This window comes from Ceratotherium simum, chromosome 3 (genome assembly GCF_057802395.1).
Source record: "Ceratotherium simum simum isolate JZ-2026a chromosome 3, ASM5780239v1, whole genome shotgun sequence".
Taxonomy (NCBI): domain Eukaryota; kingdom Metazoa; phylum Chordata; class Mammalia; order Perissodactyla; family Rhinocerotidae; genus Ceratotherium; species Ceratotherium simum.
In genome coordinates, this window is record NC_141902.1 from 3,944,944 (window position 1) to 3,963,059 (window position 18,116).

At 46.0% G+C, this 18,116-nt stretch overlaps 1 protein-coding gene across 1 annotated transcript in view; it reads left to right on the plus strand.

Annotated features, from left to right (window-relative positions):
- Nucleotides 1-12,726: 12,726 nt before the first annotated feature.
- The window catches only part of MDGA2 (MAM domain containing glycosylphosphatidylinositol anchor 2), a 791,668-nt gene continuing 786,278 nt past the window's right edge, over nucleotides 12,727-18,116 (plus strand). The window contains exon 1 of the mRNA XM_004436360.3: nucleotides 12,727-13,546. Coding sequence (XP_004436417.2) covers nucleotides 13,267-13,546 — 280 coding nt within the window. The 5' untranslated portion in view covers nucleotides 12,727-13,266. The remainder of the gene's footprint in view (nucleotides 13,547-18,116) is intronic.

Consider the following 18,116-nt stretch of genomic DNA (forward strand, 5'->3'; position numbering starts at 1 on the left):
TGTGAATATCTTCTGCCGTAACCCAAGCAGTGAGATGGACCAGAGGTACAGGGAGCTTTCTGAGGACACAGAGGAAAATGACAGATTTGAAGCGATGAGATAAAATGAATACATACCCATATTATACAGATCTTGGAATTCATGTCATATGTGTATATGAAATACATAGAGAGAGAGCAAAGAGTAAAGATGGAGCAAAGAGTAGCTATTCTCAAAATAGTCTATCAGAGAAGACACAAAGGAGAGAAAACATTTCAGAGGCGAGAACGGGCTGACCACGTTTAAGGTATAATTGTTGGGAAAAGTCCTATCTAGATGCATCCTGATAAAACATGAATCACAAACACGAGGCAAAAACACTGAAAGCACTTAGAGAAAAAAAGCAAAAATCTATCGTGAATGAAAAATCAAGCTGGCCTCAGAGCTGTCCTCCGCAATAATGGATGACAAAAGACAGTGGTGCAACAGGCATCGAGACTTTACTAGGATAGAGTGCAAGCGCATAATCTAATCAAGAAGGTTAGTTTATATATTTACTATAAAATTTTGTATGTTACATTTAAGATTACACAGTATTTTCAGAGTCCATGAAATATTTACCTGGAAAAAACCTTCTAAAAGGCCACAGGGAAAATTTCAGCAAACATAAAAAAGCAGAAATTGTACAGTCTACATATTCTCATTATGCTATAATTAACATGTAAGATAACTAATCACAAGGAAATATTTAAGAAATTCTCGTTGGCAGCTCTTTAGTTAACTGATAATTCAAAACTACTATTATTACTGTCTACACTGAAACTAACAAAAAAGATAATATATGTCAAAAATATAATGAAATAGCAAATTCTACACTCAAATTAAGAAGCATAATTCTAAATAGTTTCATCAATAAACAGGTAAGAATAAAAATAAATAAATTAACTATTCAATCTAAGAAGCCGTAGCTGGAATGCCAAAATTATCCCAAGTAAACTAAGAGATAGGAATAATTAGAGATGAAATTAATAAAGAATTAATTAGAAAAATGAAATGGTATAACAGACAAATTTGAAAGCTGGTGGATTGAAGAGACAAAACAAAAGATGAAACTTGAAAACTCACAAAACATATACACTGATGTACATACACATAAAGACAATAAAAGTACTAAGTTTTGGGAATGAGAAAAGTGATGTAAACACAGACTTAGAGGAGATGTTTATTAAATTTTAAGACTATGCTACTCATAAAACTGTATTTTAGTGAACCTTAAGAAATACATGACTTACTGTGATGCCATAAATTGAATAAACTAACAGGGAATGCCCTTCAAAACACTCAGGTCCAGATGACCAGCAGGTGAGCTCTCTTGACCCTTTGTGTGATCACATCCATGATATTCTGGAGCTCATAAAAATTACGAGCTTCCCAGTTAACCTAATGATTATGACACAAAAAAATTTCAGACTAGTTTCAAATAAGAATATAATTATAGGAAAACTCTAAATAAAATTATTAGTAAATCTAGTACTTTGTTAAAGCCATGATACATTATTACAAGTATGAGTTTTTTCCTGAAACACAGATACTTCAACATAATAAGCCCTCTGTGCCTCAATTTCCTCATCTATAAACTGAATAATGATAGGTTCTACCTCATATGGTGATTTTGAAGGTTAAATGTATTAATAAGATTAAATAGCTTAGATATTTTGTCGTATACTTTCTCAACAAACATCAGCTAGCCATACTAATATTAATAGCAATTAAAATTGATTAAATTTATCAAAATCCACCAAAGTAGTTTTGGACCAGATAGATTTGTATTTAGAAGTCTGTATCTACCGATGCATTTAACCTCTCTAAATCTCAGCTTTTACCACAAGAAAATGCATAATGATATCTTGCTTCTAGCTTTATTGTGATGATTAAATGATATAATACTTAGCATGTTGCCTGGTACATTGAAGTCTTCATGGTAGTTGTCATTGTCATTTGTGATGGTTAGTTTTATGTGTCAATTTGATTGGGCTAAGATACTCTGATAAATCGCTGGTATTTACCCAGATAGCTGGTAAAACACTATTTATGGGTGTGTCTGTGAGGGTGTTTCTGGAAGAAATTAGCTTTTGAATCTGTAGACTGAGTAAAGAAGATCGCCCTCCCCAATGCAGGTGGGCATCATCCAATGCACTGAGAGCCTGAATAGAACAAGAAGGCAGAGGAAGGGTGAATTTGCTCTCTTTACTTGAGCTGGGACATCCGTTTTCTCCTGCCCTTGGACGCTGGAGCTCTTGGTTCTAGTGCCTTAGGTCTTGGACTGGGACTTATACCATCGGCTTCCCTGGTTCTCAGGTCTTCGGACTTGGACTGAATTACACCACTGGTTTTCCTGGTTCTCCAGCTTGCAGACAGCAGATCTTGGGAATTCTTGGCCTCCATAATCATGTGAGCCAATTCCTATAATAAATCTCTTCTTATGCGCATCTATATATATATCCTATTGCTTCTGTTTCCCTGGAGAACCCTAATACATCATTACAATAAATCTAGGTTTAAAATTATCATAAAATGATTATCATTTATGCCAAAAAGACATTTGGTTAAATTCATTAGCCATGCAGATTGGGTGAGTTAGATGGGAGAACAACCAGGAAAAACAACATCAACAACTAGAAGCAACAACACAAACAAACCTTTTATTAAATTGGGAATTGTATATCCATTTGAAACCAACGCTCAGTGGCAGTCTCAACTGTGAAACACTACAAGCACTCCAATTAAAATCTGAAACATATTCTCACTAACATTTTTCAGTTTTATAATGGAAGTTCTCGCCAATGGAATCTCACAAAAAGAGAGAAGTGGAGACTCATTACTACTGCAAAGAAGCAATCAAAATCATCATTATTAGCAGATTATATGATTGTCTCACTAACTGATAAACTCAAGACAATCAAAGAAAAAGAAAAATAGACCTAATAAGCACTTTCAGCTTGTTATCAAATGAGTATACAAAAATTAAATAACTCTCCCACATACCAACAATAACCAATTAGAAAATATAATTTTAAAAATTTCTCATTCATAGTAATAAGGTATAATTTTACCAAAGTGTAGAAGACATACACAAACAAAACTATCAAATAGTACTACAAACTTGAAAAACCTAAATGAATTCAGAAACAATCCATGTTCCTGGGGGAATGTAAATTGTTTTGTTTTCTGAACTCTGACATTCAATGTAAGTTTCGTATCATCAGTGCCCAGATAGATTCATTCACAGCCGTACCCACTGCACCTGTTGACTGTAGGCTCTCTTCTCTTTTGGGATGGTCCCTCTCTGTCTCTCTCTCTGTCTCTCTGTCTGTCTGTCTGTCTGTCTGTCTCTCTCTCTCTCTCCCCTCACTCCCCCGGCTCTCTGAGTTGTCTAGGGGCTTTCACTTGCACTGAGACTAAAACCTCCTATTCTCACTGCTCTCTAGGGCTCTTCATGCATTGGTCTCTAACTACTTCTCAGAAAGCCTTCTTCCTGCTCCTTCAACTCCCAAGAACTCTTGTCTTTCCCTTTGTCTGTAGACCTCTCCTCACACCTCTTTATAGGGTGGGCCTTTTATCCTTCAGGTCCATCTCAAAAATCACTTTCCTGATGATATTATCCAATGGAATCCCAATCCTTTCATATTCTATCATTGTTTTTTTTAAAGTACTTATTGCAATCTGAAGTTATCCTAGTTGTTTGTTGTTTATTTGTTTATTGTTCATTATCTGTCTCCTCCCATAAGAATGTAAGTTTTTGAAAACAAACAAACGCCAAAAGGGAGCTTAGTTAAGTGATGCCACTGCATCCACTCATCGGGTTGCTGCTCAGTCATTAAAAATGTTGCTGAAGATGATCACTTACTAACATGGAAAGATGTCATTCTACATCAAATGAAAAAAATGGGATTCAAAACAGGTAAAGAAGTATGTCATTCAAAATATATCTTCAACAGTTATCTCTCCTCCCAGGCTTCACGAAGACATGTATTGTCTCAGGGCAAGAGAGTTAGGGGACATGCTCTTTTCAGGCTCTTTAGACAGAGAATTTGCTTAATTTTTTTTTTTTTAGCAAAATTCAGCACATCAAAAACCAGGCATTTGGACTTAATATAATGCTTGACACATTAAGGAGTTATGGAATAAATTTAATACAGTTAGACCATACTTTGTAAAAATATTTTGGATGAAAATGGAATGGAATGGGCTAGAAAAGGACACATCAAAATACTTCACATGTGGTAAAAGTGATTGCTTTATGAGAAAAAAAAAGTGTGTGTGTGTACTGAGTCATAATATAAAATATATTTATTATTGTGGGTTGAGGTTAAAAAAAAAAGGCAAGAAAAGGACATTTGAAAACTGTTGCTCTATGTGAGTTTTATTTAAGGGCCATACACGGGAAGAAGAGGTAAATACCCCTCTTCTGATCAGAAGAGAGTAAGAGAAAGAGAGGAACGAGAAGAACGGAGAGGCTTCCTCTGTCCAGGCTTCTGCTAACCAACGGTGTTTGTCAGATTCGCACAGGAGAACACCGAGGACAGAGAACTTCTGCTTTGACCCCTCTCTAGGACACCCAGGTCCCCCCACCTGGGGAGCAGTTGCAGCAAAGGGCACTTGGGAATAGGAGTCCTTCAAGGCTCGCTTTCTTGGTTCTTTCTGGTTCCCTGAGAGAGGACACCATCAAACATTACTCCATTTAACTCTCATCATATTCTCCTCAGTAAGTGGTATATTTTATGGATGTGGAAATTCGTGCACTACTGAGGTTATTTGATTTGTCCAACCTAGGAAACTGCGATTCCATAATGATTTAGAAGAAATCTTCCCGACGGCAAGGACCTGGGACAGGGGCTGCAGAGGTTTCAGCCAGATGGCCTTCGTGTAGCCTTGTGCTGAGAAACAGGTGTGAGCTCCTCTCTTCGTTTCCTGGGGCTGCTGCAACATCGGACCACAAACTGGGCAGCTTATAACACCAGAAATTTATTCTCGTAACACTTCTGGAGGCTAAGAATCCTAAATCAAGGTGTCAGCAGGGCCACGCTCTCTCTGAAGGCACTAGGGGAGCATCTGTTCCTTTGGTGGGGTCTTGGCCATCCTCGGCGTTCCTTGACTTGTAGGTGTATCACTCCCATCTCTGCCTCTGCGGTCACAGGGTGTTCTCCCCTGTGTGTGTGTTTCTGTGCCTTCTCCTCTTCTTCTAAGGACATCAGTAACATTGGAATGAGGGCCCACCCTTCTCCAGTCTGACCTCATCTTAACCAATAGTATCTGCCTTGACCTTATTTCCACATAAGGTCATGTTCTGAGATTCTGAGGACATGACTTTGGGGGGACACTATCCAACCCAGGACAACTCCCGGAGCCCCTTCTCCTCCTCCCTCCTCTACCTCGTTGTAGTTCTGCTTATTAACCCACATGGGGCGACTCAGCCACATACGTTTGCCTGGCTAGTCTTGTTTTCTTTGCATTTCCAGTTTGGTGGCATGCTAGGAGACTTGCCTCTCCAACCTCCTAATAATCAATTGTCTGCCTACAGGATTTTTCCTCCCTCCTTCCAGGCCCTTCTTCTCATTGACTCCCCCTGGGAACCTGCCCTCCTTTGGATCTGCTCCTTAACTTTGAACTTCCCCATGATGTTTTGCCCTCCTGGGCCCCCCCATAGGCAGGACCTGGCCCTACCTCTTACTAACTTATTTACAGAGGGTTGGGCTGTGCAGCTGTAACTAACATTTTGAAATATGATCCTATATTCAATTTGTTTCTGATTCCCTGTAATTTTCGCTGCTTTACGGTTCTACATTTATAGAAGTTGAGCATCCCTTCAGGGAAAGGGCAGAAGCCAGGGGAAAGAGAAGTGTCAGGCATTTGAGAGAAAAAAGGTTTTTTGGGGAACTCCCAGAACTGGGCTGTACATTATTAAGCTCTAGCTTAGAGAGTTCAGACCACAGCAGTTTTTCTATAAATCAGAGAGTGGGGAGAATGCAAGACTGAAATGAGGTTCACTTTTCCAAAACTTCAGAAGGAAGGTGAACACCCCTCTGGCCTGGTGGGAGGCTTGTGGTGGGCAGAGTGGAGGAAGCTAGAGGGGGAGGAAGGAGGAAGAGGGGGCGGAACTGGAAGACAGGGATATGCATGTCCCCGAGGCGGACTTCCCTGTCTCCTCTCATGGCTGCATAGGGAATAGTGACCTTCTTACACTTTGAGAATTCCATGGTCTAGAAAGTTTGTTTTTTGAATCTTGCCTTAACTCTTGGATGAAAATGCCTCACAGAGTACAGACCAGGGAATCTACAAAGGAGTAGAAATGTCAACATGGTATATCCAGGTAAAGAGAGAATGAAAAACAGTGACACTTGGTTTCGCAGAGAATGAAAAACAGTGACACTTGGTTTCCCAATGCGAACGGTGTGTAGGAGATTCAGACTCTCCCGGTGGCCCCAGAGGAGAGTGGGCAAGTGCTTCAGCGGCTACAGGTCTAGGAGAAGCCTGAGGCTGGAATGAGGCGGGAGCTGAGTCCTTATGACTCGAAGCCAGTGGGGGAAGATGGGAGCAATGGGTGCAGCAGGTAAGTGGCAGACACCCAGAGATCAAGAGGAGGGCAGCAGTGGTGAATGGAAGAAAACGTCTCTCCCTATTGTCAGGACAAAATGTGAACCAACCACTCGTGGGGTGAGGACAAGGAGAAGAGCACGTGAGAGAAATCCCAAAAACTGGGTATTACATAAAAAAAGACTAAGTTTTAAACCAAGAAGAGACTGTGCTTCCTTGAGTTTTCCCAACCAGTAGCTGATGTAAGTAGCTTGTTAGCAGGTTGAATTTAATTACAGAGAATGCTAAAAGGTGCATTTGTATTATATTATATCGTATTGTATTATATTATATTGTTACGTTACTTTATATTATATTATATTACATTACTTAATGTTAGTGTTGTGATGACAAAGTTTGAACCCACCACCTGATTATGACCCAAATTTCCTTTCCTTTATTTCTTATGACATCACATCTGTAAATTGCTCCAAATATAGAATCTTGGGGAAAATTTTTGTTCAGTTCTCATCTAGTCCTTTATATCTTATCTGTGGCTTAATCAAATCACTTCATTATAAGAAACAGTGGATTTCCTTATATTTCCCACATGAAATTTCTAATTCAACTTTGATGTGGATCTCTCATGTGGTCTACTGGTGACCTAGAAGTGTAGGCATTGCCCCACACTAATCTGTTTTTAAAGATAGCAAGCCAAGCACAGTGATAAGCAGAAACCTCTCTGCGTTAATATTTAAGCTGTGGAGTTCTCCAAGGATACATCTAGGGATGTAGCACTTTCAAAAATAATCTTGAAGCAGAATTGTACTCTCAAATTTTCAAAATTTCAGAAGATATTAAGCTATTCCCAAGCACTGAAATGCCAACCCATTACAGATAAACTGTGGAAAGACTTCAGAATTCAACGTGACTGGACAGAAATGGGACAGACGAACTTTGAAAGCAAGTGAAGTAACGCTTGTAGAGAAAAACACTTCATCATACTTATAAAACTAAATGTTCTCAGCTGTCAGATAACCTCCAAATGGAAATCATTCAAGTTATTAGCACCATATACTAATGCTCTCTAACGACTGACAAATATTATTCGAAAAATACTGAGTAATAATAATAATAATATATTACTTGAGCACTAGGTGTCAGGGGCTGCGCTGTGTATCTTAAGTGTATTACTTTACTTAAAACCCTTAGTAACCTCTTGCTCTTTTGATTTTATGGGATAAGGTGAATGTCAAGGTCACACTGACGTCAGCGACTCCAGCCCCAGGCAGTGTGATGTCAAACCTCAGACATGCACCTGCTGTTACACTGCCCTGCCCCAACATCTCCTCGGGAACAAATCTGCATCCAGTCGGTTCCTGAAATAGTGTCAGAATTCTAATAAGAGTTCAAGGGAAACATGCCAGAATAAGAGTCAATCTAGGGCAGAGCTAATAAAATTACCAAGGCGATGGTATCTGAGGGTAGGCTTCTAAAAAATAATTATGGGTTCAAGATACAAACCGTATAGAAAACATGAATGGTTCACCAAATCCTGGAAGTCTGGAACTAGAGACTAGCATGTCTGTCTTGAGAGGAGGGCCTGCGAGAGGGACTGCTCTTTACCAAAAGAGTAAAAGCTCTCAGAAACTTGCTATTTTTAAGCTGAAAGTAGACTAGGAAGAACACCAGGCCCCTACCTCGTGCCTTCTGCCCCTGCTTCCACCTTCCTCCACTTGTCAGATACTCCTCGTTGGCAGCCATGCTGTATCTGAGAACTTAGCCCCATCATCTGGTAACAAATTACCTTGGCATCCTCTCAAAACAGCATCCCTAATTCAGCCTCTCCTGGGCAGCTCGTTTTTTATGTGGTTCCTGGATTTGCCAGGAATCCCACCACCAGGGATTATTCTTTGAGTCTGTTGTGGCTTCCTCAAGCCATATATCTCTCCTTGACTTCCCTCAGTCCACAAGCGGGGATTTGATGTGCTTCCTATTTTCTAATATTAGCAGTAGTGCTCTTTTTGTTCTCACTAAAGCCCTGTGGAGGGACAATCCTGTTTCCCAAAACGAAATCCTTGTCTCACACTTAACACCAGCGTCTGGGTTCTGCTGCTTCTGAACAACTGGCCCCTGCCTGCCTCCGGGAAATGACCAGCACCTGGAAGTCCCGATGCTCGGCTCTGTCTTCAATTGGAAATCACGTCTCACTATTGCCTGCAACAGCCAATTCTAGGTGGTGCTGCGTAGACGCTAAGCTTGCAGGCTGGAAGCTATTACTAATTCGGAGGAAATACAACTAGGCATTTGGCTAGAGAAAATTTACCAGGACAGAAGATTTTGTGCCCTACATGCATGGTCCCATTTTAGGGTTTAAGCAGACTTTACTGTAATCTGGGTTAGCCTTAAAGAGATCTGGTTCATTGAGCAGAGGTGGACGGAGTGGTAGTTGGGGGTCTCACGTGCACATCTGGGCCATAAACAACGGAGCTTGCCTTAACAGATTTTGGAAATATCAGAAGCAGATTTAACCTCAGGATAAAAGGACTAGGCCGGGGGTCCAGACATGCAGCCAACTGAGGTATGAATCAGGGTGGGTGACAGTCCCCAAAAGCTGCACTCTGAGCCAGGAATCTGTGACCAAGAAGAACAAAGCGAGCAGAACGAAGTGCGGAGCCACAGGTGAGGGCAGGCAATTCCCGAGGATGACCTCTGCACCACTGATGACTTCCACATTCCTGTTTCGTTTCCTAAACTGGAAAGGGAATCGCCTGTATGGGAGTTGGCGCGATATAAAGGGTCTTCAGGGGAACGGGCAGTAGCCACAAATAACTCACAAGACTTGGCATTTGCTTTGTGGGAAGAGGCTAGATGGGAAAGGTTGGTCAGATTTGCCTCCGACATTCTGATTTTGCCTTCTCAGCTGTATCTCCAGAGTTACTAGTTTGTCTCATTTCTGTCCCACTACCTTGGGCGGCTCTTGTGACCCCCTCCCTCCATGACGTGGTCTCTCTCGTGCTACCGAAGTTGGAACATCATGCTCACGCTGGAGGATGGAGACAGACATTTAAAATGAAACTATAGCCAATAAAACTAACAGATTATTAAGGTAACTAGGGTTGTCAGAGGAGAGCCCCTAAATTTCCATGGCCCTGTCATCACAGATCATGAAGTGTCCACTGCTGCTCCTATTAGACACAGAAGAACACGCTTGAGTGGGCCCTGCAATGTATTGTGGGATTCCTTCGGGTTCTATGCAACATCCATACACACTACACAAAACCCAAGAAGCTAGTGATCCTGAAAGGTATCCACACTGCTCCTGTGGGAACCTGCTCCACCTGGGCACACAGTGTCCTGGGTCTGATCTCAGCACAGCCTTTGGAAGACAAGGTCCTCCCCTCTCTCTGATAAACCAGCCCCTGCCTGTGCACGTGTGCTCCCCATCTGGAGGTCCGCCAGAGCTAGTGTGAAGGTGTGGCTCTATACATCATGGCTGTTTGGCCAGGGCAGCCTAAAAATGTGGAATTTCGACAAGAAGAAGGAAAAAAGCAATCTTGGTTTATTGAACTGGCCAATTGCTTCTATAAGTAATCTATCCAGTATTTTCATAGAAAGAAAAAACATTAAATCCAGTGCAATTTTTAATATTACCGTCATATAACCCACTAATGGCTGCATGTAAAATCTGCATGGGCTGGGACTTGTTTATAGAGCACTTATAGGGTCGATAAAGTAGCCGTGCAGGTGTTCACCAACACACCTGCCCCCCAGACTGAGTGTGTCTTAAAGGAAGGGATTGTGTCTTATATATCTTTGACTGTCTAATATCCAGGATAAGGCCTGGCCCAAAGTAGCTACACCTGGCTGTCCACTCAGTTGAAATAAATTGTAAAATGATGGGTTCTCAAAGTTCCCTATGAGCTCCACGTAGTTCCCTCAGGAACTAGGTCCTTCTCCAGGCAGTGATGTACGTTACATGGAAGAGACGCCCGAAGTTCCGGCAGCTCATGTCCTAATGTGCAAGGTTAAGAACAGCAGTCACTATCAGGGATGTTCACTTAGTCTGGGTTCCTTTGTTAAAGGGATACACTGACTTTTTGGGCTAATACAATATCTCAATCTACAGTCCTGCAATCATTCAAAGAGCCTATGATTCCATAAGTACGAGTCAAAAAAGGACAGTACAAATATGCAGGTGAAACGCTGTTTCAGAACGTGAGCACCTAAAATCGGGAAGTGCCTCGTGGACCAGGCACATTCTGAGCCGCCATCTGAGAGAGGAGTTGCAGTCTGCTGCCCCCTGAAGCTGCTGCGCGACAGTGTGCAGGATAAGCTACTTCAAAAAACACATCTCCGGAAATGTAAGACGATTCTCCCCACACACACAGGTGACCCGTGAGGGAGCGTCAGTGATTCCCCTTCAGAAATGCCATATGTTGAGTTTTGCTTCTAGAGAGGCACTTAATTCCATCTACGTGAATGTGGCATTTTAAAGCCCCAAGACTATATGAGGCATCCTTTGGGACCCTCAATATTCTTTGTTCTTCTCTTGTAAACTCAGAGGGTAAGCAGTAGATCACACGCTATAAAAATAATATGCCTCACTCACTGAAGTGAGGGAAAGGCCCTTGGTGGAAACAATGGGGACTATTCATTTTCTAGAGCTTGGAGTGCCCTCCCCCCAGCAGAAGTAGAGCAGGGGGAAAGGGACCTGCAGTGAGTTATACCAATTTACAAGGGGAGCAGACAAATGAATACTATGCTCCAGATTTTCCATAGCAAGTACTTTTGTAACACATGTATAAATGCACGTTTTTTTAAGCTATTTTAATCACTCTGCTATCTATTTGCTGTCCGAATAGTGAAGAATATATTCAACAAAGTGGACTGCGGGCAGGAAGCACTAATTATTATGGTGACAGAAACAAGTCACAAACCACTACCCTATTCCCAGTTTTTCCTTATTAATTTTTGGCGAAGTATCTCTCCACTTGTTCCAATGTAAATTAAAGATGCCTTGCATTTTCTAATCCTTTTGTAACTATGAATTATTTTAAGCTCCTCAAACATCAGACCTAGCTCTGCCCCAACGAGAGACCCTGTCTTTCACAAAAGAGAAGAGATTTTCCAAGCAGTCAACTTTAGTAGGATACATTGCATATGAAATAAACTCAGCTCTGAACTCCTAGTGGTTCTCCCCTAGAGCCTTCATTGCTGTGATGACTATAATTTCCATTTAAAACGACAGAAATAGGGAAGAAACTTGGCGGCTTCCCAGAGCTGTGGCCTGTTGTGCCCTCTAGTCTAGCAGAAGGGATCCCGGAAGACCTTAGGCGGCGGGGAGGGGACGGTGTGTTCTGTAATTACCCGGGTCTAAGGTCGTGCTGGCCCTAAGCGGGCGAACGCAGACAGCGGCCGCAGAGACACTAAGGGGTGCCCGCCGCGGAGCTCCGGGGGAGCGGGCGGGCGGACGCGGGCTGGACTGCCGGCCGCGCGGAGCCCGTCGCGCCGTCACCCCGAGGAGCTGGCCCGGCGGCAGAGCCGCGGAGGCGGCGCGGAGGAGGCGCGGAGGCAGCGGCTTTGACGTCGCCGGCTGCGGTAGCCGCTCGCGCTCTCGGCACGTAGCGCACAACGTGACCACCCAGCCTTCCTCCGGGCCGCCGGCCGCCGCTCCCGGCTGCGCCCTCCTCCTCCTCGTCCTCCCCGCCGCCGCCGCCGCCGCCGCGCGCACCCCGCGCACGCCCGGACCCCGGCCGGCGTCCAGCCCTCGCGCCCCGCCGCCCGCCGGCACCTCGGCCGCAGCTGGGGCCCGAGCGGCGGCCGCTCCCGCGCTCGCCCCCGGAGGCCGGCGCCCGTTCGCCCGGGCGGGGAAGCCCTTCCGCGGCGCCCTCCTCCGGACTGCCGCCGGCCGGGCGCCCCCACCCTCCGCCTGGCGGGGGCGGCGCGGAGCCGGAGGGCGCGCGCGGTGCGGGGCGTGCGGACCCCGCTCGGCCGGGCCGGCTCCCCGCCGTGCCAGCGGCGCGGCTGGACCCTGCTGCGGCTCCCCGGATCGCGCGGCGGCCGCAGCCCCGCGGGCTGGCGGGGCGCTGAGGCTGCTTCGGAGCGCGGCGGCGGCGGCGGCGGCGGCTGTGCCCGCGAGCTCCCGACGCGCACTCCGCTCCCTGGCGCTCCTCTGCTCCTCCTTCCCCTCCTCCCTCCGTCTCCCCACCCCCGGCCCCGAGCCCGCTCCTCGTCCTCCTCCTCCTCTGCCTGCTCTCCCCGCGCGGCGCTGCGAGCCTGTGTCGTGTAACGGGATTGGCGTTGCAATGGCAACTGATGGAATGGGGGACGGCAAGACGGCCGGGCCGGGGGCTCCGGACTGCGGGCGCGCGGGCCGCCGCCGCCTGACGCTGCTCCGCGGACCCTCGCGACTTACTTTGTAAAGGCGAAGCCCGGCCAGGCAGCCCTGCTCGCGCCCGAGTCGCGGCCGCTTCCTGCCCCCGGCCGCCGCGCCAGGCTCGCACCGCCCGGCCCCGGGCCCCTCGCCGCGCCCGCCGCCCGCCCGGCGCGCCGCCGCCGCCGCCGCTGCGGAGCCTCGAGCCCGCCGCCCTCCGCTCCTTCCCGCACGCCCCCTGCCCCTCCCGGCGTCTGCGATTTTCCCAGGCGCCCGGTGTGAGTGCGGCGTGCGTGTGAGTGTGTCAGGGCGTTGTGTTGTGGAGCGCGCGTGTGTGCATGAGTGTGGGGTGTGCGGGGCTCCTGCGCTCCGCTCGCGGCCGCCGCCGGGCAGGGACGGACGGACGGCGCTGCCCGCCCGGGCGAGCGGCGCCCGGGCACCTCGGCTCGGCCCGGGCGCGAGGGGAGCGCGCGCCGCCGGCCGCCGGCCTCCGGAAGGTCCCGCCGCGTCCCCCCCGGGCTGGATATGTTCATGTTCACGTGAAGATGGATTTAGTGTACGGGCTCGTGTGGCTGCTGACCGTCCTCCTGGAGGGGATCTCTGGCCAAGGAGTGTACGGTGAGTGGAATCGCGACGCTATCGTGACCTTGTGGCTTTTAGGCGAGATGGGCGGTGAGCGAAAAGGCACGACTCGCGCGTCCCGGGCCCCTCCCGGCGTGGCGTTTGCTTTACACTCGATCACGTTATCGGGGGCGATAAGGAGGCGGCGAGCGCGCTGCGGATGGGGCTGCGAGCCGCTCCCCCGGCGCCTCGGCTGGGGCTCGGAGTTGGGTCGAGCCGGCAGCATCGCACTCGCGCGAGCCGGTGGCTTTGCGCCCGGTTCGTCCCCGCTGGGGGCCCGACCTCGAGCAGCCTGTGATTTAATAACGATTTGGCTCCTGGCATGCCGCGGTGTCGGTGCCGCGGTTTACCCCGAAGGGAAGCTTCGAATGTGACCCCAGTGAGCTCCCCATCCCTCTCCACCCCCCCTCCGCCTCCTCCTCTCCACCTTTTCCTTTTTTTTTTTTTTTTTGTCAATGCCTACATGACTTGATTTTCCGGCTCAGGAAGTGGGGTGACAGTTGAGTTGCGTTCTGCACCAGCCGTTGCCATGAGCACTGACTTGGGGAGGGGAAAATAGCAGGCAAGATTCTCCGTGCCAGACACAATTAAGGGACATGTTTATGTGAATGGATGAGCAAATGCATGAATGAACGGACGGCCAAGTCCGCGCGTCTCGGCTCCGGGGCAGGACACCAGCTCGCTGCAACAGGAACACAGTCTCAGTTCTCCGGATAGCCCAGATCTGGGCGGGTTAGGACCAGAGAAGGACGGGCTTGCTAATCGGAGGTTTTTGAGTCCTCAAGAGCGAATCCAGGTTCCTTTGCCTGTCAGCAGTTGGCACCCTTGGCTTTCGGGACTGAGAGAGGCACTCACACACACATCCAGGTTCTGGCTGAAATGTGCGTCTTCTCCTGGGACAAGCAGGCGGTGCCACAAAGGAAAAATAACTTTTGTGTTCTCGAGGTATGCTGGGGAGGTTAGGAGAACAGCCCTTGAGGGGACAGCAGGCCAAGACTCGCCCACAGCTCCCGGGGGCCGATATCCAGATTACGTGCGCTGGAAAAGCAGCCACTGCCTTTGGTCTTGCTCCGAGGTTTGGAACACAGCGCTGCAGTGCTAGGTCCATGGGTGCCCCGGGCAAGGGGCATGAGTGTTGGTGGAAGGTCGGATCCTTCCCTGCAGACTCTAGAACCCACTCGGAATAGGCGCGGGTGCAAGGGGACGTCGAGTCCTCGAACTCTCTGGCAACGTGGGCTGCGCAGGGGGCGGGTGTTTGGGAACCAAGCGGGGAGATCCGACCCAGGCTTTCCTCTCTCCGCTGTGTTCTGTCCAGGGCTGTGCAGTGCTGGGGGTGCCGGGGAGGGGGTCCCGAGCGCGAGCTCTGGCCTCTCCTGCGCTCCATCTGCCACTCCCCATTCCTGTCTTCCTAGTTCCCTCCTGGGCTCCGCCAACAAGTCTTCACTTCCTCCCACCTCTAAGCATCTAATTTCCCCTCTCCCTCTCCACCCCTTCTTTCTCAAATGAAAGAGAGCTTGCTTGGTGGTGGTCGAGGCGGTGGTGGTGGTGGCGGTGGTGGGTGTATGAGGGAGATGCTGGGAGTGCAGGCGATCTTACCGCTTGGCTGATAGCAGGAGGGGGGCCTTGAGGAGAGCAGGAATTCATTTGGCCCTCTTTTGACTTCTGCTGGACTCGGGTGTCCTCGAGCAACTGAGAGTGGTGGAGTTCTAGAGATGGAGGAATGCTGGAGATAGAGCCTCTCGAGGAGCTGTTCCATACCTAGTGTGGGAGAGTCTTAATTCCTCTTATCCCATGTCCAAGTCTTTATTTCTCTCCCATTGGTTCAGATCATCCCAGCTAAAGGAAGTTTTTATTTTATTTTATTTTTTTAACGTGTGTGTGTGTGTGTGTGTGTGTGTGTCTGTGTAGGGGATAATGAGAAGTGAGAAAGATGGGGTTGGGGGGCTGAGATGTCCCCGGAACTGTCCAGATTAGAAAGGCATGGTTCCATTTTCCTGTCACTTTTGTCATTCAGATTATTTGTCCTTTCAAGTCTCATGTTGGGCAGTGGAAAAGGGTGAGATCTAGGAGTGGAGACGGTAAGAAATCATTGCGTTAAATTAATCCTGTGCCCATGTTGCTTAACAATAAGGGAGGAGGCAGTTCTGCTCCTGACTTGATCATCGTGATGAAGGTGGTGGTCTTGTTCTATTTTGTTTTAATATTGTTGTGGTTATTAGTCACTTAGCTAGGAATAGAATTGGCTTTGAAAATTAATCAGCATTTCTGGTCATTATAAATGTCACAGCTCTGAGGTGGGTGAAAAAATATATTTATATGTTACTTTTCAAATAAGTCTTACATATCACAGAAATTAGGTTCTCAAAGGCATCTCCTCACCTTCTGCATCAGCATGTCCTTGGAACTTGTTAGAAATACAAATTCTTGGGCCCCTCCCAGAATTTCTGAATCAGAAACTCGGAGTGTGGGACCCACCGTCTGTGTCCCTCACCTCAGGTGACGAGTCTGATATATGCTAAAGTCTGAGAACTGCCCTTAGAGACTTCAGATTTCATTGCTTTGACTTCGTAAATCATGAGCTTTCTGTACCTAAAGTAAAGTAGTTTTATTTTTATTTCTGAAAGCATTTATGAGGAAGGGAACAATTTATTTTTATTTGGTTATAAAATATGATCAATTGTAAAGGACGTAGACATCAGAGTTAGTGTAAGGTTATAAAGTGTGCTTTGAACATTTTACATGAAGAAACTTGAAAATGATTAATTTAAAAAAGCAGGGCAATTATAAACAGACTTCAAAGACCTAGATAGGAACTTTACTGGCATAAAACCTATATCCCTGTATCCCTTTATTTGTCTGTATTTGCCAGATGTAAAACCATACTACACACAGTGTTATTTCTTAATACTGTGTTCTGGTAACTAGGTCCAAGATGAAATAAAAATTATTTTATAGGCAACTCAAGCAAAGTCTCTTCATTGTAGCCTAAAACTATTTACGTGATTTAGAAATATATCATTGTAACCTTTCTTCTTTGAAATTGCTGGTCTATCCCTTCACTCTTCCACTGCTTGGCTGGAAAACCCTGAGCATGAAATTCAGATCTTTTTTTTAGTAAATTGATAGTATTTGTGTTAATGTGTGGATTATGTTGTCTTGAGTTGCTGTTGTGCTCAATCAGCTTGGTACCCACGCGCAGTGCTTAAGTGTAAAAGTTTCTGCTGTAGACCCAGGAACTTGTTGTCATTTATCTTGGGATATTGTTTTGCAAATGAACGGCCCAGGAGGTGAGATTCCTGTGTGGGGGGCAGTTGAGTAAGGGAGATTAACGTTTAATTTATACCTGCCTGTCTGCTCTCTGCCAATAATTCTTTTTTTTTTTTTTTTAATTTTTATTTATCTTTTCCCCCAAAGCCCCAGTAGATAGTTGTATGTCATAGCTGCACTTCCTTCTAGTTGCTGTATGTGGGACGCGGCCTCAGCATGGCCGGAGAAGCGGTGCGTCGGTGCGCGCCCGGGATCCGAACCCGGGCCACCAGCAGCGGAGCACGCGCACTTAACCGCTAAGCCACGGGGCCGCCCCTCTGCCAATAATTCTGATGCCATTGAAAAAGGGTTTTAAAAACATGGCATTTTTCCTGTAGATTTCTTATATATGCCATATCAGAGATAACAGAGTGCAGTAGTATAAATTACTTGAAAACACTTCTGAAAGAAAGATGACAAAAAAAAATTCTTTCTAATAGAGCAGCATCAAAAGAAGATCATGTGGACTTCCTAAGACATGTGTTTGAACTATTTTGATGGGTAATACCCATTTGGTGGATTTCTTAAAATTTGTTTTCTTAACTTATAGATTCTCCCTTCTCGATTTTAAAAACTTATTTGTACTCAAATTTTTTTCCTCGAAATAGTCTTAGAATTTTAAAGTTTTAATTTTCTTTTTATTTAACTAAACATCAATGAAAAACCAAAAAGTCATTGAATGAACAAGGAACTCGTATCCATTTTGGCATTTTTAACTTTGTTGAACTCCCATTGCATCAGAGTTAGGGTAACTAGTTACACATAGCATCGGAGGTCACCTTGTGATGCCCACCTCTGTGTATGCTTACTGAAATTCCTGGAGCTGAGTGATCCATAGCATTTTCCTAGTTCTGGAAGTTTTCTTTGTAAGTCATTCTGTGGCAGTAAATTGCTTGGGCTGTTTAATTGTGTTTTCTAGAGAGTTTGTTGATATTGACGTGAAATTGAGAACCATATCTCCTGTAAACTTCTCAGTTGTGTTGCTAAAAAAGGAAAATCTGCTCCATTGCTGCACACTGTATTTTTACTTCTGGCCCATCACACCCTTAATTTCCAGGGAGGCTAATAAAAGATTATAACTTCATTAGCATGGGACAGATCCCCACTACAAATGAAAAACAAAATAAACTCTGTGTCTGGACAGTTTTTAGTGGGAGCCAAATCAAACAATAACTTGGTGTCCTGAAATAGTGCACATCCATAAATAGCTTCCAAGATGCACTAGAAGTGATAGAGTAAGTTTATCAAACGTGTGTATGAC